At 41.6% G+C, this 25128-nt stretch overlaps 2 protein-coding genes across 2 annotated transcripts in view; one reads left to right on the top strand and one right to left on the bottom strand.

Annotated features, from left to right (window-relative positions):
* The window catches only part of TMEM94 (transmembrane protein 94), a 70490-nt gene extending 68710 nt beyond the window's left edge, over nucleotides 1-1780 (bottom strand). Inside the window, exon 1 of the mRNA XM_075170026.1 lies at nucleotides 1563-1780. The gene's annotated coding sequence lies outside the window, so the exon portion shown is untranslated. The remainder of the gene's footprint in view (nucleotides 1-1562) is intronic.
* A 178-nt stretch (nucleotides 1781-1958) lies between these two features.
* GRB2 (growth factor receptor bound protein 2) overlaps nucleotides 1959-25128 on the top strand; it is a 54497-nt gene continuing 31327 nt past the window's right edge. The window contains exons 1-2 of the mRNA XM_075170054.1: nucleotides 1959-2094; nucleotides 7303-7517. Of these exons, the coding sequence (XP_075026155.1) occupies nucleotides 7440-7517 (78 nt within the window). The 5' untranslated portion in view covers nucleotides 1959-2094; nucleotides 7303-7439. The remainder of the gene's footprint in view (nucleotides 2095-7302; nucleotides 7518-25128) is intronic.

A 25128-nucleotide genomic window follows, 5' to 3' on the forward strand; every position in this document is an offset into this window, starting at 1 on the left:
ACTGCCCTTTTAAAATTGGGCAGCTGCAGCCTCTTAAAGTAGCCATCATTCAACTGGCAGCTGTTAGCCATATCTGGCTTTTCAAGTCCAGTTAAAAGTAGCTGCCATAACTTTTCTGAGAAAATGTTATTTAACTTATAGAAGGCTTACTAAGAACTTCTAAATCCTCATTTTGAGGTCATACATGAAACCAGAGATTCTGTAAGCCTGTTCTAGGAACAAGTGCTGGGGACTTGAAGGATCTTCAAATCTAGCTCCGATTTCATCAATCTTTGTGTCATCCTAGATGAACCATTTCTGCATCCTCAGAAAGAATGTCCAAAACATTTGTAGCATCCTCAACTCCTATAGCACTTTTTCTCTACCCTTTCCAATATTTGAATGAAGTATTGGGAGAATTCACACCTTCCCCCAACACTCAAATCTGGGAATAAGTTAAAACCCCTTAAGTACAATGCTATTAGGAGGAGAAAATGATCTTGCTAAGGGTTTAAAGCACAAATTTCATCCAAAAATAACCTCTTGGGGATCTTTATCAAGCTGCTTAAGCATTTAGAATGAGAATATCAGCAGGCAATGTTTGTAGAACATGGTTTGTAAGCCAAATTGTATGAGGTAGCAGTATATATTCTGATGTTATTCGAATCTTGGTATGGATGAAACCATGACAACCCCGCTGCACAGTACAGCTGGGGAGATCAACCAGTGTGGTAGTTTACTTAAAAAAAAAAAAGTGGGTTTAATTGGAGGCTAAAAATATGCATCTCTCAAAACAAAATATCAATTATCTCTGCCTAAATTAGATGTAGTGTTGAACCCAGACCTTGGTCCAGAATAATCCTAAATTTACATGAGCCCAGATGTGAACTCTGTAGCTTATGTCTCAATACTGTGGTACATGCTCAGCATCCTTTTGGGGGTGGGGGAGCAGGGAGCAACCTATCCCCCCCCAAAAAAAGTAACCCCTATAGTTGTCTCATCTTTCGGGGGAGCAGGAGTACAGTTGTAGAAAGGCTCTAGTTCAGAAACTAGCCTTCCTCTCCAGAGCCAGAGGAAAGCTTTCTTTATTCAGTGGCTTTATCGAGGAATTGAGCCCTGATGTTTATCTAAGCGACTGTTTAACTGTATGTTGTAATTAGAGTCTTTTCAAGCTAAAAGAATGTTAGGAGGGTCATATAATTAAATGCTGGAATTAGTCGCCTGTGCGATCTGAATTTTGCCCTCTGTGCGTATTTTAATTGCAATGTGTGATCACACTGTTACGGTTTTTTCCTACAGCATGGCTGGCATAATCAGTGCTCGAAAGGGATGTTACACCCCGGGTGTATTCTTTGCTCTCAGCGTTCGGTAAGCGGTTCCACACCCCTCAGTGCCTGCTCAAACACGGCGTGGACAAGCTCGGCTTTAACGCTGGCATGGGAGTTTTTCCTGGTAGTTACAGGTAGCTTCTGAATTAATTTCTCCTTGCTAGCTCCATGGTGTGGTAGACTGCCCTGTCTTACGGACAAGTGGAGGCACAGATAAATTAGGCAAATACTTTGCACAAACACGGAGTGGTTCACCTCCAGGAGCCTCTACTCATGGCTTCTTCCCCCGGGGGATTAACGTAGCCCAATATGGCGCGGCCCGTACTGCTGCGGTGCTCGGGAGGCCTCGGTACCTCGGCTGCTGCCTCTCCCCTCTCCTCCCCGCTCGCTTCTACGCCAGTCCCGCGGCGAGACCGGCCGTGGGACGCGGTGCCCAGGGCGCGCCGGCCTCGGGGCAGTCGCCCAGCGGCTGCGCGCTGGGCAGCCGCCGCTGCACATGCGCAGGGAATGCCCACCCTCCGCCCGGGGAGGCGAGCGCGCAGGCGCTTTTCCTGCGGTGGGCGGGGCGCGGCGCGATCGCGGAGGGCGGCTGACAGGGCCGCTCTCGCGAGAGTTGCTGCGGGAGCGGCGGCGGCGCGGCGGGCGGGGGGAGGCGGGCCGCGGGACGGGGCCGTAGCGGCAGCTGAGGCGGCGCTGGAGGGGCGGCCGGGACGGGCCGCGTGGGGCCGGGCAGGCCCGGGCAGCCGGCGAGGACCCTCGGGCGGGGCGGCGCCCCCAGCGCTGCGCGGTGAGTCAGGGGGTGTGTATGGAGGGCGGGCGTCGGACCGCCGACCCTCTCAGCCCCCGCCCTGGTGCGGCGCGGGGAAGGCCCTTGCCGGTGGGGCCCAGCTCCCCTGCCCACCGCGGGCCTTGCCGGGGCGGGGGGGGACACGCGGAGCCCCGGTGCCGGGCGTCCCCCGGTGCCGGGCGTCCCCCGGTGCCGGGCGTCCCCCGGTGCCGGGCGTCCCCCGGTGCCGCGGCCTGGGCCGTTGGGGTGTTCCGCCTCTGCCCGCTGTGCTCCGGAGGAGTCGCGTCAGCGCTGTCCCTGCGCCCCGGGCTGTGGGCCTGCGCCCCGGCGGGCCTCGACCTTCCTGGGGCGCCGGGCGCTTCTCGGGGGTGCGGGCTGTGCGGAGCTGGGCTGGCCGCGGGCGGGTGGGGGTTGGGATAAGGTCCTGGGCTGTAGAGAAGTTATCTGCTGGGCGAGATTCCCTAGCTCTCCGTACTTGTGTCCCCCAGTCGGGTTTTAATCTTGGGTCGCTTTCGTCTTTGCCGTACGTCTTTGGAGTGTTGGCTGGTGGCAGTTCTTGGGGCTTACTTTTAATATTCCCCGGAAGAGTTCCGTAACTTCAGGCCGCTTCCAAGGGTTAAAAGGTTGCGAATACCCTGTAGGCAGGTTAACATCCATACCTTTCTTTCTCCGAAGACCTTTTGGGTCATGCTTCAGACATGAGTTCCTATGATAGAGAAGGACATTTTTCTCTTCTGAACTTCCTGCTGGAGATTCAGTGTTGGTTTTGTGGGATAAGGTTTAACTTGCCAATATAGTTTCAAATAATCTGTAGGAGACAAGGATGCAGTCTTGTTAACTCCCACAACATCTGACTCAGACATCTCTTTTATAACCTAAAGAGAAAAATATTCTGTAGCAAGCACAGTTAATAACTGGGAGAGCAATTCCTAGATAAATATAGTGTATAGGGAAGTTCATTCCTTGTTTTAAAAATTATTAAATGCCCGTGGTCAAGGGCCAAAGTTAGAAGGGTCACAGATTGTTAATCTTCTTCAAACACAGTGGTGTTTATAATCTATTTCTGAGCAAACTTTGGATATTGAGAATTTGTGCCAAAAAAAGACTTTTCAATTATTATGATCTCTTATGATGATTAACTCATGTAGTATTTTAAGTATTTCATAATACCAGGCAAGCTTGTAACATTTAAAGCTACTTTGTACAGTTTAAAATAAGGAAAAAAAAGTGGCAATAAATAAATTTTGGCAGAGGTGAAGTTTTCTATTACCTAATAAAATTACTTGATCTGATAAATATTATCTGTGCTTTGTGCTGTTGCTTAGTTTTGTGAGTGATATCTTGAGTTGTCCTCTGACAAGATGTGCTTAAAGAAGTTGAAACGTATTAAGCTAGTAGATCATGAGTATCCTTTATGATTCCAAATGTTCTGGTTTTCATATGTTGATAATTTAATTTATATTTTACCTCATTCATTTATTATATTATACTTACTTATTTGGCTAATTTGAATTAGTGCTCTGTCCTTACAATTTTTTCTTTCTATTCTTTTGTCTAGAGCCTAACACTTAACATTTATGCGTGTCTTCCAGATGATGTATCCACACATTTTTCTTTCCACCACCCTCTGTAATGTTTTGTCCTATAACAGCTATGAAGCTTAGGATCTGATTCTTTGCAAAATCTTCCACCGAATGTATCTTCTTTCTTCCCTCGCTTTAGCTTTTCTAAACTGTCTGTTCTTCTATTTCTGCCCATATCACTTTCCAGAAGAACAGTAAAACAGTGGAAAGAGAACAATGAGAAAGCTCGAACTTGCTAGAAAAAAATGCTGTTTGTAAGAGCAGTATAAAAAGCCTACCTTTGCCAGTGTGTTTTTTGAAATATCTGTTGAAAAGAACGTGAGAATTGTTTCCTATTGGCTACAACAGGGAGGTTTGTATTTATAATTGCTTATATTCCATCCTGAGCTGCAGCACTGTATTGCTAATAAGAATTTACTGTTAGCTGCATCTGCTGCCTTTTCTTCCTCTCCCCCCTCCCAGATTTTTTAAGAGCAAGAGAAGTATCTTGCCCCAAATCACAGTAAGGCGAGAGGTGAAAAACATATTGATATTCTGAGAAATCTTCTAAGCCATTTCTGCAGTAAGATCATCTGATAATTCCTGTAATGTATTCATATTTTGACTCTTATTCATTCACACCTATCTTATTCCATTTGAAGTCTGTGGAGCAAATACACTATAGTATTTGCAAAGTGTCCTGTTTTACTGCTGTCTGCCTAAAACAAATACCTACAGCTGTGCTTTCAATGGGAAGAGACCTAGCAAAAGCTACTTCCCCAGTAAGCTTATTTTTTCCTTTGTGCAGTTGGTTTGTTTGTATTTTAATAATTATGTGGCTGACTATGTATAAGAACTTATTTAGTAAGATTAGTGAACAGAAAATGCTTTCTAAGTGACTTTAAGGGAATTGATGTTCTGAGTTTACCTTTTCTAACGTTTGCTGTGTAAGTATCTTGGTTTAATATTTTCAAAGCTTTTCCCTAATTTACATGTAACTTTCATGTCTAAACTTCAGCTACACTTTTGCCTAAAGCCATGATGGTTAAAATTTTGTTCTACACTGCAGCTGTTGTTAGTATCGTTACCTAGAAACATCACTCCTTTATATGCTGACAATATATACGATGGCGGTAGTAGTATGAATGCGTGTTTAAAGAAAATTGCGTGATGAATCTCTTTCATCTTGAATTGTGCTGGAAAATTTCCCAATGTTGTACTATTGCTAAGCTCAGGGAAATGCCAGTATAGTTCTTGGAAATGCTGCATCAGTTTCTCTAAGAAAGTTGTGTATTAACCCCTTCAGTTAAAAAAAATTCTTACATGCTAATGCAGTACTAGATAGCGATACTTGCGTACCGCAAAGAAAGGAACGTTCACCAGTTGGGGATAATTTCTTTCTTTAGATGTGTCTTGAGCCTATAACATATTATTTAAGTTGTGCAACTTGCTGTTACATTCTTAGGTTTGGAACTTAGAGTTTTCAAGCAGGGTTCCCTTAGCTTTTTTGCATGCCCATTCAATGATACAATATCTTCAAATGTAGCATTGTGCTGTTTGAAATACCGAAGGAATAGAAACCGATGGTGTTTACCGTGAAACGTACAGGGCTTGTAGACAGTATGCTTGAGCAAATGTTTGCATTTTCCATTGCTTCAGATGCAATGATTCACGTTGTTCCTTAATATTGCTATAATAGCAGAAAATTATAAATACCATCAGTTAAAAAACAAAGAGGCCAGGTTAGAAAGATGAGGAGATGGTGAACCAAATACAATAGAGGCTGGCAAAGGGAAAATGTTCCTGGTGAAGGAAAGTTGTTGCTGTTTGTGTGAGTATGCTAGTACAGTGTGGAAGACTGACATCAGAAAGACAGATGCTTTTTCATCAGCATTGAAACTAAAATTAAGTATTTTAGAATCATTAAAATGTAGCTAAGATGATACACTTTTTGGTTTTAATGATGTGTGGGGTCAAAGCTTGGATCCAGTGTGTTCATTTCCAGTAGGTGCAGTAGTCCAGGCAGATTGTTCAGTTGTGATCTTTGTGGCTGTTGACAGCTTTGTCAGTCTTACTGACGTTTAAGTAATGCTGTGTAGCAGTACCAAAGAAAACCCCGAGCCCTGTCCGCATGGGGACTTCACTAAGCTGGCCTTTCTTTGATCAAGGTAAATCCTGTAAAAACCTCTTCTCGATCTGCCAGTCTCCTGGGAAGAAATCTTAGTTCGGGTGTTTGCCTTGAGCTTCATTATTCTTTATGGGGAGCTGAAGGTTGGGCAAACAGGACTCATGGAATATAAGCATGTTAATTGCTGAACTGCATTTATGTAAGGCAGGTTTTTCTCCAAAATGAGAAAAAGCTATTGCCATCTGCTGCCTTTGCATACAGCAGGGCTTTTTCTGAGCCATAACTACAGAGACTGAATTAGCAGGTGCGTGGGTTCACCGGTGTTTGTCAGATCTCTTCTGCCTTGAATTGCTGACAAGTACCAGCTCTCTGCTGGTTCTTCAGAGAGGTATTCATGATTGTTTTTAACTTATAGTCTATCCTACTTGACTTTTTTCTGATCCCTTACTTTCTCTGCTACCGAATGTAGCTGGAGTTAGATCAAATCCTTCCTATTCTAATCTGAGGTCAAGATATAAGCCTTTTCAGTGGTTTCAGAGTGTCTATATATGCCTTGCCAGGTTTGATGTCATTTCTTCTCTGGGCCCATGAGAGATACTCAAACTTGCTGATTTTCATGCTGTGCTTATGAATATTTTTTAACATGTTCTGCTGCTCAAGATGCTGGAATTTCAGGATGGTTGCTTTTACGTTAGAGTGAGCCCAAACTTCTGTCTCTCTGTAATAGTATTTTAGGACACTTTTTGGTAGGCGTTTCAATTCCAAGAAAGTCCTGTAATAGAGGGCCCACAGAAGTATTCTCCGCTTTGTCTAGTTTACTGTATTTAAATTGGTGCGAGCTGCATGAATGGAAAAACCCAAATTATTGGTGTCAGCTGCGTCTCCGGACCGGTCTTTCCCACCGCAGGACGCGGAGGAGAGGAGCGCATCGCCCTTTCGCGGCCGCCTGTCTCCATCGTGGGTTGGAGCTGGTGGGCTTTGGTTTCGTGTCCGGCCCTGGCAGCGCTGAGCGCGGGCGGCGCCCTGCCGCTCGGCTCGGTCCCGTCGTCGGGGCTATCTCGCCGCATCCTCCCGCCTGCTACGTCTCGCTGCAACTGAAAACGCGAGGAGCGGGTGGCTTCCCGTGAGAGGCGGTCCCGCTACCAGGCGGGAGAGGGAAGGCCCTGCCCTCCCGGGGCCGGGCAGCCCGCGCGGGGCGGTGAAGCGGAGCGGCGGCGGGCCCTGCCCGCCCGGCTCCCCCGCCGCGGGGCGAGGGCTGGCGGCTGCCGCGGGGCGGGCAGCTCCTCCCGGCGCGCCGGTGCCGGCCGCGGTGCCGCCTCCCGCCCCTGGGGCCGTCGGGGCGGCCATTGGCCGCGGGACGTGTCACTCGGGCGAGCCGGGCCTGGGCGAGCGGCGGCGGGAGGAAGCGGCGGCCGTGCCGCGCCGGGCGGAGGGAGCGGCTCTGGGCGCGGCCCCGGCCATCGATCCGTGCCACTTCCCCTAATGGCCCGTCTCTTCCTCCTCCTCCCCCTCCCCTAGGGCGGATCGTCCCCCGGCCTCCCTGTATGTGAGAGACGGGGCCGGCGTCTCGGACGGAGCCGGGCCGCGGGAGGAGCGGAGGCTTCGGGGAGCGCTTCCTTCCCACCGCCCGCACCGCCGTGGGCGGCAGCCCCAGCATGGAAGCCATCGCCAAGTACGACTTCAAAGCCACCGCGGATGACGAGCTGAGCTTCAAACGGGGGGATATCCTTAAGGTAAGTGGAGGGTGGCGGCCCGGGGGTTCCCTCTTTCGCCCTGGGCTTTTCAGCTTCTCTCGCGAGTCTCTTCCTGTCCGTCAGACCTGACCCTCTTTTGCGTCCCTGGCGAACGCCATCTCCTTTTAACAGGGTACCTCAAGGTTTCCTCAGTCCCAGTCTCTAAGAGCAGGAGAGGCTGTTTCGTTTCTGTGTTAAGCATGCATCAAAGTCTCTAATTTCTCTCTTCTGAGATTGGAGTATCTGAAAACTTACTCGTAAACATGGTAGCAAATAAGCAGAAGTACAAGATAATCTCTACACTGAATTCCCTTCTACAAGAGGAAGCTCCTTACAGTAATCAAGATCAATTTGGTGTTCCTTTCCTTTGCCTTCTGTCAAGGATTCCAATATCACAGAACAGTGATTAGATTATTTCTCAGTAGATAATCTTTTAGCATCAGGCTGTCAAATATTGGTGCTGAGTTTTATCTTCAGTCCTGATGGATTCGAGTGATAAACTTGTGGCTGCATATTTAATGGATCTGTGCAGATGTAAGTGGATGTTGGAGTGCATTAGAGGAATTTTGGTGTGTAGTTCTTTCAATATATCACAGGTTTTTTAGGCTTCATCTTGGCTATATTAAAGGAATTTGAAAAATATTTGGATTTGTAAAACTTTATTTAAAAACAACGGGGCGCACAGAACAAGCCCAAAATTTTATTTTGAGGGAGACTAAAATATAAAAATCCATAGTGATTTGGCCTCAGTGAAGCATAGGTCTGAGCTTTGTTGCTTCCAAGTAATAAGAGCCGTATCGCAGAATGTTTTAATGGAGTTTCATTCAGAGTCAGTATTTCTCCGTAAACATATAAGATGGGCTTTACCTTCCTAGTGTGATGTATTTAGTATTAAAGTATTTTAAGCTGCTTCTTTCTAAAATGCTTTGAGTAGAAACTGTTTTGAGAGGTGCCTATCCTGCAGATGTAAGGCTGTAACTTCGTGTATGCTGACAAATCAAGTCCTGCAGACCTCAGTGGGATTACTCATCTGCTCAAAATTTTTGCCAGGGAAGGGCTTGATTTTTAACTACTATTTTAAGATAAGTTGGAAAAAACAACCTCTACGTGTAAACTTAATATGCGTCTTTTATAGCTGATATTTCAATAACATAACTGTGGCTTTGTTAAAAGTGCAGTAATATTGTGTGGCCATCAACAGATAAAGGCTGCAAAAATGTGTCCTGCTTTGAGATTGTTAACTTTTAAAATAATTGCATCTGTATATATCCTACACACCCCTGGCCCATAATTGGCCTAAAAATGCCTGTTAGACCTGTACACCTCAATTCCAGTGTTTATGTAAATTACCAGAATATTTCCTTTTGCTGTTTTTAAACATTTGAGATTGTCAGAATTTTAGAAGTCTTCTCTGATAACCTTGCATTTATTTTTCTTAACCTGAGCTGTATTCTTCTATTTTGGGTTACTACTAGCTGCCCTTGGCTTTTATAGTGTATTTGAAGTAGAGCACAGCTGCAGTCAGCTTGTAGAAAATCCTGAACAGGAAGGAGAAATTAAATATAATGAAATATAGTTTATTTTAAAGTGTATTCTTAATTCTTTTCATCTAGTTTGGTATAGAAGTTTGCTGAAGTACATGAAAAAATGTCTTGTAAAATTTGCATTCATTTAAAAATATTTTCTTCTCTAAGTATTAAAGGAAAAATAACTTTTTTTTAGACTTTTGAAAGTTTAATCTGTGCTAAAACTCTTACAACTGTGCACAGTGGTTGATAGTAAGATGTTCTTGAGTCCTAGCCACTTGATGTCATCCCATAGATACAAATTTTGTCACAATAATAGAAACACGGTGGTATGTATGCTGTTACACTACATAAATCATTGTATTTTTCCTAGAATACAGAGAGGGATTTTCCTACTCTACACAAAACCTAGGCTGAACACTTCCTCAAAGTGTTGATGAACAGTTCTTCAAACTGTATTTCCTTTCAGCTTATAATCTGAAAATGCTTACAGATTTTACATATTTACTTCATAGATGAGTAAAATGAGTCATATAAATGGTAAATTGCTCAAGATTATCACTAAAGTTAGTGGAAACTCCAAGAGTTTCAGGAATCCTTCTTCAGCACATAGTTGAGATGAGTTCTGTGGAGCATGGTAAGGTTTATTGTCTAAAGCTGGCAGATTTCAGACAAATAAGCCAAAACCAGTTAGAATTGTTACTGTTCACTTTACTCAAACTGACAAACTTCTGTGGCGCTTTGTCATTTTGAAAGTCTGGTTCACTTCAAATGTGTTTCAGGTTGTGGAAATTAATTTCTGTCAGACATGCCAGATCTGTTTTGTTAGTACTTTGCTCATGACTGAGAAATCTCAGGGTATCCCATTTATGTGCCTCATGTGATCTGTCTTATTAATCAGGTCAATCCTACTGCCCTCAAATGAATTGGGAAGAGAAATAAACTTGTAACATGTTGAATGCACCTGCGTGCTTCGCTCTTTAGATATCCCTTGCTGAGGCGCACACGTAACTTGACATGTAGTGAAGACTTCTTTAAATCTAGCTATTAAACACCTGTCTTGATGCACCTCCAGAAAGTCGAGTTAGTTTGGCTTATATGATGATGGCAAAGGATTGTTTCATAGCGAAATATTATGCCTTGGCCACACTAAGGAAAGAACAAAATCTCTAACGCTTTAATTCCCACTCCTTGGAAGTTCATGTTTCTCTTTGTGGGGAGAGAAGGCAAAGATGCACACTGTCTGACTCCCTCTGATTGCAGCAGATAACTTGTCTATGATGTCATGGTGCCGTTACTGCTGCATACCCAGATACTCGGGACTTGATTGAATAGCATTTGAACTGTAGCCATTAAGCTGGTTGTTAGTAATCTTGTGGCTGGTTTCCAAAAGTGAGTGAAGATAGCTGACCTTTGGCTTGCAATTGTAAAACAGCTGAATGAAGAGGAAAAGTGCTTGGCCTTTTCTTTTGTGGGCACTATATGGTAAAAGCTGCTTCTATGATTTTTGTAATGCTGGCAGTACACTGGATCCCCTTACCGTTTTGTCTAGTGGTTCTATAGCAGTGTGTGGTATTGCCATTCAGGAGATGCAAACTGACAGCTTGCTTTAAACTTTTTAAATACACTGAATACTACTCACCAAGCCTTTTCCAGAGAAAGGAAAGCTTGCTGCTTCCTTCTGTGTCTTCTGATTACAGTACAGTGCTGCCATTCTTTTCATGTACTGGTGGTGGCTTCACAAAAACTTGTTGGTTACTGGCATGCTATTGGGGGTGTGAAGATGGCCTGTCCTGTTATTTAAAATAGTAAAAAAAAGGAAACTGAGGGATTCCTACTTGAAATTTGGATTTACTGTATTTCACTTCAAATAGTTGATGGTTGTCATGATGCTTTTTAAGTCTTTTCCCCTTTCACTTGCTGAATTTATTGAAGCTGGGAGTAGTTAACTTCAGTCTCTCTCTCTATTTGTTATTAGGATTTTATGTCCCCCAAAACTGTTGTATTTCTAGCAGCTTCTGGTTTTGTTGGCCTTTGTGCTAACTGGCAAGTATCCAGACCTAAAGTGTGCTAATACTTGCTGGTGGTTTGGCAGGAGCCGGAGGGGGAGGAGAGAAGAAAAATCATCGTTCTTTCTCTCATCTCATCATCATGTCTTTTCTCTATTCCTCCTACACCTAATCTGAAGTGTACAGTTAATACCATCGTGTGCTGATAACCATTTCTGTGTGGTTAATACAGAAGCACTAAACATATTCATGAATATCTTGAATCTTAGAACTGTGGGTTTTTAAAAAAAAACTATAGACCACTGCTCCATTTCCTCTTTCTCCTTCTTCTGTCGTAGGGTTGGGGCATAGCTGGAAAGTGATCTTCTGAAGAACTGAATAAGTTCCTGTTCCCAGTAGTTGTCAGCATAATTAATTCAGGGGCAGTTATGGATTGTTTTTATGAGTAAAATTGTTCAGATGGTGTTTTAAATAGAGGGCCATCATCTTTAATTTTGGGGTTTGCACTTTTGTGTAACACACAAACCACCTTCCCTATATGCTAAAAGAAGGAATTCCTTGATAGGATTTTGATCACTTGAAAATTTTGTTCAGCAAAGTCAAGATTTTTTTTCCTACTCTGATCATACAGTTGACAGTCACCACAGGTTCTGTTCACATGATTGGTTGCCATCAGACTTACTTTGTTTCTGTCAGCCTTTGAGAGGATTGAGTGTTTGCAAACAGTTGATGCTGAGATGGCATTTTCAGTTCCTGCATGAAAGCCATTTTTCTGTGTCTGGATACAGTGAAACAGTTTTGAATAGAGGGAGGAGTATGATAAACAAGGGGAGCGTGGTCCCCCTTCTCTTCTTCCTCATCCCTTGTCTTTGACCTCATCTGCATTGGCTGTTACGTCGTGGTGTCAGTGCTGGAGAACAGAAATTTACGGCTTGCTGAAGAGTAGTGCAAAGACTTGTCCCCTGTTTTGGGTGAAATTGTCTTCACTCGGATCCTTCCTCTCCTTTCCTTACACACCTCCTTCATCTTTCCCCATTTTTTGTAAGGTGATGAACTCAGTGTGGTCTTGATGATTTTAGTATGTGAGAAATAGTTTTCTGAATTAATGATTCAGGCAAATTACAAGCACTGTGTGCTTTATAGTGAAATAGGTCAAATATTAGAACAGGTTGCCCAGAGAAGTTGTGGAATCCCCATCATTGGAGATAGCCAGAAAAGTCCCTGAGCACTCTCATCTAATTAGAGTTGTTTTGAGCAGGAGGGTTGATTGGGTGACTTCCAGAGGCCTTTCCAACCTACGTAATTCTGTGACTTTGCTGTGAGTGGCAACTCTGTTGTATGTGGTGGTTGATTTGTAAAGGTGCACTTAGGTCACGTTCCTTGGCTGGCGACCTTGAATGAAGATGATATTTGTTATCAATATGTGATCAATATTGCAATCTAAGACGACAAAACTATCAGAAAATTACAGAGACTCATAAAGACAAGTACAGTTATGTTAAATGTAGTTGATTTGGCAGCCTGGCAGTTGGAGATCTGTGTTACAAACAGCTGCTGCTATAAGAGGTTGCATTCTTCTGGTCTATCCAACTATTCAATGCCTGTGTTTTTAGTACAAACTTCTCAAATACTGTTCCTCTTATGTATGATGGTAATCTGAAGGTGGGATGTGTTTTATTAGCCAACTTCTCTAGGCATCAGGGGGAAGGGTTGTGGTAAGGACTACCTAACCTCCACAAGGTATGTGTGCCCAAAAAAGAAAACACTCATGTTCTGTATTTGTAAAAGAGCTTGGACCTGCTTAGAGCAAGATTGCATTGCTGAAGGTGTCTCTGTGCATAAGACATAAATATGGACTGTTCCAGACTGAAGGTCTAAAGCGGTCTTTGCAAGCAAGGAGTGAACACATTCCTTCTTAAAAATGGCGTCTTTGGTTTTATTCAGTAGCTATCTGTGGTGATTATTTAAACTTTCTCCAAAAGTGGAGAAAAATTAGCTCTTGCAAGCTGTGTGCTATCCGAAGCCTACTGGAGTTTTGAATGTCAAACAAGACACTGATTAAAGCTAGTGGTCAACTCAGCTAATTTTATTATATTGACTTAACATGTATTGCATTCCGTTATAACCAGGGGAAATTATGCTAATTTGAAGCTCCAGCTGCCTTTTGTCAATTTAATGGAAGTGCTATTGTTACAGCTTCTCTGTGAGGTCCAGCTTTTGGTATGACTGGTGTGACAGACTTCTGAAAAATATTAGCATAGACATATCAGAAAATCAAATTTTGGCTTGCTAAATTATATATCTGCTTGTTCAACATGCGTGTCAAACTGCAACCAATGTGATGCGCTTTTATTTACTGGCAACACAAAAATGTCATGTCTGTTTGGTTCAGTGACATTTCTCTTGTGATAACTATATGATGAGGGAATGTCTGAGAGTTTCAGATCAGTAAAATATGTTATTCTGAGGGACGCCCCAGGTGTTAATGGACTAACTTTGATTTAGGTTTTTTTTAATGAAAATGGTAAACGTTTGATCACAGTTGGGGGAAGAAAAGAGGGATTATGACTTTTAGTGGCATGTATTAAAGGATTGAGAGTGTCATAAATATAGTGTTCATAGTTTTCCAGTTTCTGTGCAGACCCCTGCTAATTGGGGAGGGAGCAGGGATCCTGTTTGTAGTGAAATTCAGACTTTTCTGATTTCTCACTATAATCAATAAGGATCCAACGAAGCAAGGGCAGATAAGGAATCCAATTTGTCTGTGTACAGCTCAGCCTAACATAAGCAGTGAACTATATGACCCTTTGATAATATCCCTTGTGCTTTAAAGTTGCCGGTGGCGATATACCAGAAATCAATAACTAAAGCCTAAACCTCAGGAAAAAATGAGCTGGGCAAAACTAATTCTATTTCTTTGAAAATGAAAGAAAATTAAGCATTAGTCCCCTAACAACACTGGAGCCAAAAATCTTACAATCTCACATTGAGCAAAAAGGGAATGTAATTCATAAAACGTGATGAATTTTACAATATAAATCTAAACTGGAGGAACTACTAAAGATAACATTAGGACATTTTCACGATTGATGTGAGAGTGAACTGTTGTATTAATTTAAGGCTCTTATACCGATGATGCCAGATTGACATACTTAGCTTGTTGGTTACCTCTGTATTAAAACCTTTGCTAAATTGTTAATGATTTTATTTATGTAGATCTTGAAAGATTTGAAAAATAAAAGCTAGTTCTAGAACCATAAACAACTTTAAAAAATCCAAACAAACACCCCTACTACCGCACCCCCCTGGACAAAAGCACATTTAAAGCCACTCACATAATGGGCATCAGTAAAGGATTTGGCGACATACATGAACAAGATGAGATGAGTTTTGTTTGAGTTTTTCCTGCGTGACTGTGTATGTAGCTTCATGTTTCTTTTGGTTTGTGGTGTTGAATTGCAGAATGTCCTTTCCAGGATTGACGGCAGAGTGTTGTTAAAGCAGTAAGCAGAAATGAGAGGAGTCTGTCGCACCCCTCTTTAGGATTACGGGTATGTCTGCACTGCATAGTGAAGAGATGGGACTGTATCTTCTGTAGCTATGTCCAAGCTAACTTTCAGGTAGTTGGAGTAATGATAACCACGTTATGGGAATCAGCACGATTTACAAAACTTACACGGGACTCTGGATGAATACTTAGCCTATGCTTAGCTCTGTATTAGAAGGTGTGTGATGCATTGATGTCTGAGGTGGCTACTCTGGAGGTCTTAAATTAGCAAGATGTGTAGCAAAGGACAAGCCTATTTCCCTTCTCCCCCCCCTGCCCTCACTCCCTTCTTTCAGTGCTGGTGGGATAGGTGCTAGCCAGAGAGATGAAGCTGTGACTTGTGAATGTAATGTTTAGGTAGAAAAGTGACGAAGGAAATGCATTTGCTCCTCCTCTGCCTAATCTTATGGACTTAGAAATGGAGCTTTTGTGTAATAATCCATTTCACTGGGGCACCTTTGAAAAGAGGCACTAGGTCTCAATGGGTTTTGTTTTTTTTTTTTTTTTTTACTTGCTTTATTTAGCATTTTGTTAGGAAAGCTGCCTTTGATCTCTATCATTGCCAGTTTTCTCTGAAAATTCTGTTAAACTCAAAAGGCAAATGAGTAGGTGACTTGTATGTATTCTGCATTTCTATGCAGATCAGCAAACTGATACTGCACTAGTTTGGTACACAAGTTCTTATCTGCAGCTTTATCCCACAGCAGTTCTTGCTTTTTCATTTCCTTTGCTGGCTCTGCAGTGGCAGTTAACGTTATCTCCCAAGTTGGGCAAACATCAGTGACTAGAATATACACAAGGAAGTAAAAATGTGGGGTTTAGATGCTTTGGGCCTTGGGAGAGAAAATAGGATAAGAGAATACTTTCTATGATTTTTGGTTGGTTGGTTTTTTTGCATTATCTACAGTGTGGGGAATGCTGTATAAAGTTGTTCCTTTCCCTCAGATATCTTTTTAGACGGAACAGCAGCATTGTCGATCTCAATCTGTCAAGCTTCAAGCTGCACATTGTCACATTCTAGGCTCAAGCCCTGTTGCTGAGTATTTAAAGCACTGCTCATGAGTGGCACATGCCTTCAACTTTGAAGTCATCTTGTAACACCTCATAAGAGTAGGTATTCAAATGGAATAGGAAAACGGTTGTGAAGCAGATTGTCTGCGGTGGAGCCTGAACTTGTTCCCATGTCTTATATGCATGATTGGTGCCACCATCTGACAACTCAAGTGAGAATTGGCTTAACAAACAAAAATGTGTTTTTCATGGTGACATGTGCTAAACACATGGGGTTGTACAGCTGAACTCTAATAGAGAAAAAAGTGAACTGACAGTCTCCAAAACTGCTCGTGATAATTATTTTTAGGATATTTATCATATTTCTGAAACCCAGATGCTACTCTACGATACTTCCCTTCCGTGCCTCTGTACTCGGCACTGGTGAGACCACACCTCGAATACTGTGTTCAGTTTTGGGCCCCTCACGACAAGAAGGACATGGAGGTGCTGGAGCGTGTCCAGAGAAGGGCAACGAAGCTGGTGAAGGGCCTGGAGCACAAGGCTTATGAGGAGCGGCTGAGCGAACTGGGGTTGTTTAGCCTGGAGAAGAGGAGGCTGAGGGGAGACCTCATCGTACTCTACAACTACCTGAAGGGAGGCTGTAGCGAGGTGGGTGCTGGTCTCTTCTCCCAAGTAACAAGCGATAGGACGAGAGGAAATGGCCTCAAGTTGTGCCAAGGGAGGTTTAGGCTGGACATTAGGAGAAATGTCTTTACTGAAAGAGTGGTCAGGCCTTGGAACAGGCTGCCCAGGGAAGTGGTTGAGTCACCATCCCTGGAAGTATTTAAAAGACGTGTAGATGAAGCACTTAGGGACATGGTGTAGTGGGTATGGTGGTGGTGGGTTGATGGTTGGACTCGATGATCTTAGAGGTCTTTTCCAACCTTAATGATTCTATGATTCCTGATTAGTTACTAGATGCATCTGAAATTTGCATTTTAAATGGTTGTGTTCATAATTTTCCTCAGCCCATATTTCTCTCTTTACTAGAAGAATAGCGTTTTTGTGTAGATGCTAAATAAAAGCCCATTTTAAAAATGTCTTAAATGTCTCGAAGAGTCCAAGAGGCTTTTTTTCCCTCTTGAGAAATGATTGCTCACTTGAGTTTCTGTACCTGATCTTAGACCCTTTGTCTCCAATTGTTTGAGGTTTTGAAAACAGATAAACAGTCCTATTATTGAAGATTCATCAAATCAGTTGGTTTTTTGATCCCTGGGGGGCAGGTCAGGATAGTGACTAGAATAAGGCAAAAGTTAGGACAACTATTTTTGTCTAGGAAGTAGATTGTCAGCCTCTATAGAGTAATTACTTTATAATTATGGTGTTCAAACATTACTGACCTTTGTAAATAAAATATAGAAAGTGAATACTTCACACAGTAGATTTATTCTGTTACCTGCTGAATTTAGCTTCTTTGCATGCGTTTGTGTCAGCATGCACACTTTGTCATGAACTGCGTATTGCCTCCACTGCAGCTGGACCTCATGCAAAGAGCAGAAAGCATTCTTTTTAAGTTCAGCTGAACTGTAATTATACTGTTAGTCTCTAAAGCCTCTTATTTAAATAATTTGTCTCTGGAATTGATGCTTTCTGCATTGATCCAATCTACTTCTTGCTCTAACTTGTACTAAACCTCTACAGGTTCACGTGTGGAAGAAAAAGTGCTGCTGTTATGCAAAATTGTTTTCCTTGGGAGGAAAAGGGGGAATTCTTCATGAGCTGTGTATGAGCCAGCAGGTTCCACTAATCATAGCAGCTCTGCTAATGCAGAAGACGTGTGGTCTAAGCTAATCAGCCCTCTAGTTTGTGAGAAATTGGCACAAAATTTTAGACCATGCAACTCTTGCTGAGCTTGAGTAGATTTTTCCGTTATAAATCCTTATGTGTGGTCAAATTTTGAGTATTCTTTTGTTACCTACACTTCTTTAGCATAAATATGAAAGTGATATTTTAACCATTTGATCTGGCTTTTACTTTCTACTGTTAACAGTAAATTATGGTCTGCTTGGAAAGAACTATGCTTAGATTCCAGGTTTAAGTGAATTTATTTCAGAACACGGGAAGAATTTTAAGCTGCAGAAGTGTGCATCTTTTGCTAGTTCCTCTGGAAAATCCGTCATTTTTACTTCAGGGGTATTTCCCTGAGCTCCTGTGTAGTTCAGGTCTTGTGCTCTGATCTGTACTACTACTGGGGGCATAACTAATCAGGGAAAATTTCCAATTCTTTGGGGGGGGTGGGGAGGGAAGGCAAACAAGTGCTCATAGTGTGTCCTACAGTTGCAGAGGAAGGGAAGAAACAAATGCAAGAAGGAAAATGAGGAGGAAGTGGCAGCTGTAATGGAGACAAGTACAATGGAAACTTTTAAAGGTGAAATTTAAAATACTGGTTTTCCCAACCTTGCCTTCAAATAGTACTTGAATTTTGGCGAGATGAACATCAGCTTGACAAACGTGTCTTGTTGAGGCAATATCAGGAAAACCTATTGTGCATATATTCCACAGCTAGATTTTATGTTTCTGTAATGTTTTGCATGTCCTTGAAGAATACTTTGTCAAGACGTGTCCTTAGCCCTGGAAGTGATAAAGCATGGACTGGCAATTCAGGCTCTCTTCTGACCGCTGGAATGGTCACTTCTGTCCTTATTTCTTTAAATATATTTTGCACCAACGCCTCTATCCTACCTCTGATGAAACTATAGTTTGTCAAAAACTAATGTGTGGATTTGTCTGTTTGGACCATTTGTACCAGCGTGCTTCTTCCAGCATCAAGCTGTTTTGACTCTTCCTTACTCCTTAGCAGGAAGTGATACATTCCTCATTTTTTTTCCTGAAAATTACCTTTTAGGTTAACAGTGTAATTTGCTCTCTGCCAGGATGGATAGATGAAGACTGACATGACTCTACCTAGAAAGACCCAGATTGAAGCTAACAACTCTCTTTACAGTGTCACAAAAAATAGAGGTAACCAAAGTGACTATAGTTGACCCAGCTTTCCTAGCTTCCACCCCTTCCTTTACAGCTTGTTGTGTCTGAAAATCTTGCAAGCTGTTACCTTCACTCAGTTTATTTAGGTAATGTAAAAAGGAAAAGCATAGGTAAAAAGAGGCTTCCGATGTTTCTATAAACTTTCTTGAGCTTTCTTTTCCTTGAAAAGCTTGTATTTCATTCCACCTGTCTCTGTTTGGATTACAAACCTGTGTATGGTGCTGCAGTAAGATTAGAGACACTGTTGATGCTATTTGCGTTATGAGTAATAAGTTCCCCATAAAGCTTATTTGTTGAGAAGAAAAATTATTTCTAACTTTCAAAAAAGCTGAAGGCAATATGTTGATAAAAGAGCCGCCTTACAGTCTCGTCAGCTACTGAAATCTACCCATGGGTGACTTATGTGAGTTGCAGATTAGCATTCTGTGGAAGTGTCTGAGCTACCCCACAAGAGTATAGTTCTAGACCCTTTTGGGCTCCCTAGTTTAAAGTCTTCACAAAGCAAATACGGTTATACCATGTTCTTAGTTTGCTTTGAATCTAACTGGATTTAGCTGGTTTTGTTCAGGATTGCAGTCCAAAATGAGAAGTCTGGCCATACCTAATCAAACTCTTTTAAAACCACCTGTTTTCCCTCATTCATGGTCCCCAAAACTCCCAATTTACCAATTGGAGGGTGAGGAGAATCATCCAAATGAGTGGAGCTAGCTCTTGTGTCTTAATGCAAGGAACAAGTAACATTGCTGGGGTGTGCTTGGGTTTGACAAGGTTTTTCAGCACTATCATGGACAGATTTGAGCTGACCTTTTACATGGTCCTTGTACCATGTTGCCAACTACTTGTATTAGTCAGCTTTCTCCTACTCTGTGTTCGTTGCCACAGATAATATTAATGGATTATAATGGATTATGCTTTAGACTTTCTCCTGTGGAAATAAATTCTACCCTTCATAATGTTGAAACAGTGTCCCGTATCATTCTGGGAGCAGTTCCCATCTGAAGTGAATTATATGCAATTTTCATGATTAAAAGTAACAGAAAACTCTTTACACAGATAATGTTCCTCTATTCTTCCCTGAATAACTGTACTATTTGCCATTAGAGACTAGGCAAGATGGACCCCTTGAGTGCTGGCTGTATTGGGTGAGACATTTAGCACTGGACATCATCTTCCTCCTTGTATCAAGTCTTGGCTTCCTATCATCAAGCTTTAGTGACTTTCTTAGCTGGAGGCTGTATCTGGACTATTGTGTTTTAGCAGCCACTAATGGCCACACCTTCTGTGCATCTTTCTAAATCCATTTTGAGTCCATCTGTACATTATAGCATTAAAGTCCCATAATGTAAACATGTACTGTGTGGAAAAAAGTTATTCCTTTTGTTGGTTTGAAACTTGCTACCTGGGAATTTTATTGACTTTTTTTTTTCCTCTTCTGTCCCCCTCCCCTTGCAAGAGATATTAGGAAAACATCTCTCCCCGTACTTCTCATGGGGTGAATAGATTTGCAAATGTCCTCTTGTCTTTGTCACTTTTTTTCTGAGAAGGAAGCTGGGGGAGTCTTGTCTCCTATAGTGCAAAAACCATTCCATACTTCGATTTATTCTTGTTCCTTTCTCAACTTTTTAAATTCATTTTAGTGTTTTTTGAGATGGGTTGAGTGTAGGTACTCAGAGTATTCAGGGGCTGACACAGAACAGATTTACAGGGTCAAAATATTTGTTTTGGTTCTTTCTTAACAGAGTATTAGGTAAGGTTTCTAATTTGTTTTCAGATTACTACCCCCATGATTCCAGGATATTTGCTAAGTAATAGGAGTAATAGTTTGTTTAAAACCTATGGCTTTGTATAGTTATGGTTCTTTGGGGTTTTTGGTTGTGTTTTTCCTCATGCATGTTATTTTGCATATTGTATTTAATCTGACATTTATCACTTGGTGATAAAATATCTTTTAGTATTAGAAGTTACCTGTGCAACTCATCAATTCTAAGGTTTGAGTATGCTTAATAACTATCTTGGCGAACTTTGCCACTTCACCCCTCTGTCACCTTCTCAGGTCACTCATGAAGCTGTTGAACAGCCCCTCCTGAGATTGCTGTGGTATAGCCTCCTTCCACTGTGGACGTTGACCCTTCGGTTTCCATGTTAAGCCACTTATATTAAACCATTGGGGGTGGTGGTCCTGTGTTGTTAATGAGTATGTTTGTGGAGGTGAGTAGCCGAAAACCTGAGTAGTTGTTTTTTTTAAAATGAAGCAACCCACATAAAGCCTAGAAAAGCCTGAGTCTTGGCATTGCAATTATTCTAGTTTATCTCAATTAGTGATTTATCGGTCTTCTATATGGAGTTATATTTTTGTTCTCACTTGCCACTGATTAAATGGAGGTCTGAGGTGAAGACTGCTTTTTGCTTTTATAGCTTTGCCAGAAGAGCCCAGCTTCCAAACAGCTGCCTGAAAGTCAACTTAATTGGATAGCTGTATTTCCAAGGAGGTTTTATGGCTGCATACTAGCAATATTGCTGCAAACCAGCTGGGACCAACTGGTATCTATCATGGTGCAAGACATGTATTTAATTTCTTTAGATAAGGCCTGATCCTGGTTTGTGAGCACATTAGTGAGATGGCTTCCACATATTGAGGTCTTCCCAGAACTCCACTTTCGGGAAAGTTTTTGAATGCATCCATGCTAACGCATGGTCTAAAAATCCCATTTTGTTGTGTAGGAATGATTGACCCCTGTTCAGGGCCCTGGGGGGCAGGTTTTTGTGGTCAAGGCATTGATCTCCTGAGTCTCCCAGTAAGGGAGAGTTTTAGTGCTTTAGCTTTTACTGAGACTTACAGTGGAGATATTGTGCTACTATAATGTACTTCGGAGCTTAAAATTAGTCAGTGGTCAAATAATATACCCTAGGGTATCAGTGACCTGCATTATGATATCCCTTCCAGGTTATTGCAATGGAGCCATGACAAGTTCTATTCTTGTTTTAATTTGTTCTTGACCTGGAACAGTTCTTCTAATTTGAGACACTAATTAGGAGATGGTTTTAGTTATCTCTGATCTTTTCCATAAAGAATTTGATGCCTCAGCTGTCTTGACTTTAGGATTCTGGAGCAAGTTACTGCTTTGGGCATTTAATATCTGCATTTCTGCATTATTCATGTAAGGACACTCTTTGATTTTCTTTTTGCCCATAAGCCAAGAAAGCAGCAATAAACTTCTCTTGTAGAGATCGCTGGTGTTTCTAATAGTATGCTACATTAAAAAAAAAAAAAAAAAAAAAAGAAAGAAAAAAAAGAAAAAGGTATCAGTACTTATTTATCAGTTTTATATTTCTCTGTTCCTCTGAGATATTGTAGCTAGTGCATCTTTTTAAATTAAAAAAATATTCCTGTATTAGTATACTAATACTGATTTTCTTCCTAACCCTGAGTAACTTTGAACGAGTATTTCTTTTCCCAATCCATGTGATTGTGAGCTACAATGACTATTGTAGGCTCAGAACTAGAAAGTTCTCCTACTCTCACTTGGTGTGAGCAAATTCCATTTAAATGTTTTATTTTCTTTTTATGGAGAGAATCGGAAGTGAACTAATGCTATTTTATTAGCCCTGAAGTGAAAGAGGAACTTCATAACATACGGGGAATTTTTTTAAAGCATCGCTTTGACGTGCAGGCGGTGCCTTTTTTTTTTTTTTTTTTTAAATGCTTCTCGCTTTTCCCTCTCCCCTCCACTATGGTGCATAATTCAGAAGATTACTTTCAGTAAGCCCCCACAACTGTGGTTTTGGACATTTTCTAAGGTAGAATGCAAGTTAAACTTGCTTTGGAGTTCTTGGGCCTTGCACTTTCCCAGTTTAAATCAGAGTAGGAACACTTTTGACACTGAAATGAGTGTATGTTACAGAGCATCAGGCAGCTCTCTGGCATGCATATAGTCCTTACTGTATGGTGGTCATCTTTGCTGCTTCTTTTTTAAAAGAGGAGGTTATTGGTATCTTTCCACTTTTTGCCATTCATAATGGTTTCTGGCATTCCATATGGGCTTCTTTTGGGGGTTAGATACAGGCCATTTAGTTCTGATAGCTTTCCTTGTTTTAAAGGAATGATCCTTATTCTTCAACAGCTAATTCCTTGTTTATGGTTCAGACATCCTTCTCTGCAACTCCTCAGTCTATCATTAGTTATCAAAGCATGTTCTTTTTTCAGTATACTGAGGAATGCATATTTTTACAGGCTTTGGTGGGATGTGTGTTTTTCTTTTCTTTTTTAAAGGCTAATCTTTCCTGTTTTGCCAGAAATTGTTGGGCTTTTTATGGTTAAATTGAGGCTATTGTAATTCTGAATTTCGTTATTCCAACTTTGTGAGTACAGAATTGTAGATGTTTTGTTCTGTATACTATTGGTTCTCCAGAAATTGAACCATAATCTAATGATGAGTTCGGAGAAGAAAGAAAAATGGTTTAGTGTTGGAGTGAATCAAAACTTTTAACTAAGGGCTGTTGTGACCCAAAAATAGGCTAAACTTAAATGTCATTAAAAGATTTCCAGGATTCTAGTTCATTATTCCATAGCAGACTGAAAAGAATCATACATTTCTCCTTAAACTTGAAGCTATCATGAATTAAAGATCAACATGAGACGTTAGTACTCCAACCCCACTTTGTGTTTTTATAGAATTCGGTGCATTTGCCCTATTAAGGTTCACATATGCTAAAGACATGAGTTGCTATGAAAGCACTGAAGAAGCTTTGTGCAGCAAAGGCTGTCATTTTTGGCAGTTGTGTAAAAGCTGGGGTTGATCATTAAGTGTATTGCCCAAGTCTTCCTAAGAAAATGACTGAGAATACTATATTAAGAGTATTGATATACAAGTTGTATCCCTCATGATCAAAGAGCTAAGGAAACCTGGAAAAGAAATGAAGGGTTTATATCTGAAACAAGTTGTTTTGGTCGCTTTATAGATTTAGAAAGATAACTGAGCATAACCAGTTGGTGCAATTTGTTTTTCTTCGCTTTTAAAATTGTTAGAAACGTTTCTCAAAACAACCTGTGAAGCAGAGTTGTGATTAAATACATTTTCACAAAGATTACTTAGCTGCAAAATCCACTGAAATCCATTTTTTTCTGTTTTTTTTTTTCATCTAACGTCTCTGCCTTGTTGACTGTTTTTTTGAAACTTTTTTGCTTCCTGCATGCCCAGAAGTTTGACTTTGCAGTGTACCTGATGTCTTTGACTAACAAGGGTCTTTCAGTACAGCTGTTACTTGAAATCTTTTTCTCTTAGTAGAACCTGACCAAATGGAGATAACCAAAGTTGCTGAGTGAAAGCTCTGTTGTATCTCATAACGACCTTCAGTGGTGACTTGAACAGTCTGTAAGAATGGACTGTTTCAACTGTTGTCCTGGTTTTGGCTGAGATAGAGTTAATTTTCTTCCTAGTAGCTGGTATAGTGCTGTGTTTTGGATTTAGTATGAGAATAATGTTGATAACACACTGATGTTCTAGTTGTTGCTGAGTAGTGCTTACACTACATCAAGGACTTTTCAACTTCTCATACTGCCCTGCCAGCAAGGAGGCTGGAGGTGCACAAGAAGCTGTGAGGGGACACAGCCAGGACAGCTGACCCAAACTGGCCAAAGGGATACTCCATACCATATGACATCATGCTCAGTATATAAACTGAGGGGAGTTGGCCGGGGGGCGTGCGGCCGCTGCTTGGGAGTTGGCTGGGCATCAGTCAGTGGGTGGTGAGCAATTGCATTGTGCATCACTTGCTTTGTATATTCTTTTATCATTATTATTATTTTCCCTTCCTTTTCTGTCCTATTAAACTGTCTTTATCTCAACCCATGAGTTTTGCTTTTTTTCCAATTCTCTCCCCCATCCCACTGCGGGGGAGTGAGCGAACGGCTGTGTGGTGTTTAGCTGCCTGCCAGGCAGGCAACTGTCTTTGAACTTCAGGTTGTTAGTGCAACACCAGCATAATCCTGGTTGTTTTTTATTTGGTGTTTGATTTGATTTAGTTTGGTTTTTTTTCTAAAGTGTGGCTCATGACCTGCTGGGAGCTGTGGCCATCCATTGAACTATGGGTGCAAGAAAATGGCAATGTGCCGTCTCAGGCCTTTAAAAGCAAGTCCCCTAAAAATCTTTTTCCATTAAAGGGCCTCTTTATTATCCTCTTTTTCTCCCGTTCAGTGTTATGTGGGCAGGAAAATCACTGGTGCTAATGTGATGTTGTACAGTAAAGCTGCGTCTCATTTCTTGTTTGGTTCTGTGAAACATTTTGTTCTTTGAGACATTCTGTGAAATGTTTTTAAGTGTGCAAACTGCCTTCAGTTTGCTTAGTTTGATATGTACGCTTACACTCTCATAAAGGTTTGCAAGATCTCTTGGTGTGCTTTGCATTATGCAAATGTGACAGGAATGAATCAGACGATATTCAGTGTTCTGATCAGAAACCATTTGCAAGTGTCTTCCTCTTGTGTGTGCGTG

This window comes from Calonectris borealis, chromosome 20 (genome assembly GCF_964195595.1).
Source record: "Calonectris borealis chromosome 20, bCalBor7.hap1.2, whole genome shotgun sequence".
In the NCBI taxonomy this organism is placed as follows: domain Eukaryota; kingdom Metazoa; phylum Chordata; class Aves; order Procellariiformes; family Procellariidae; genus Calonectris; species Calonectris borealis.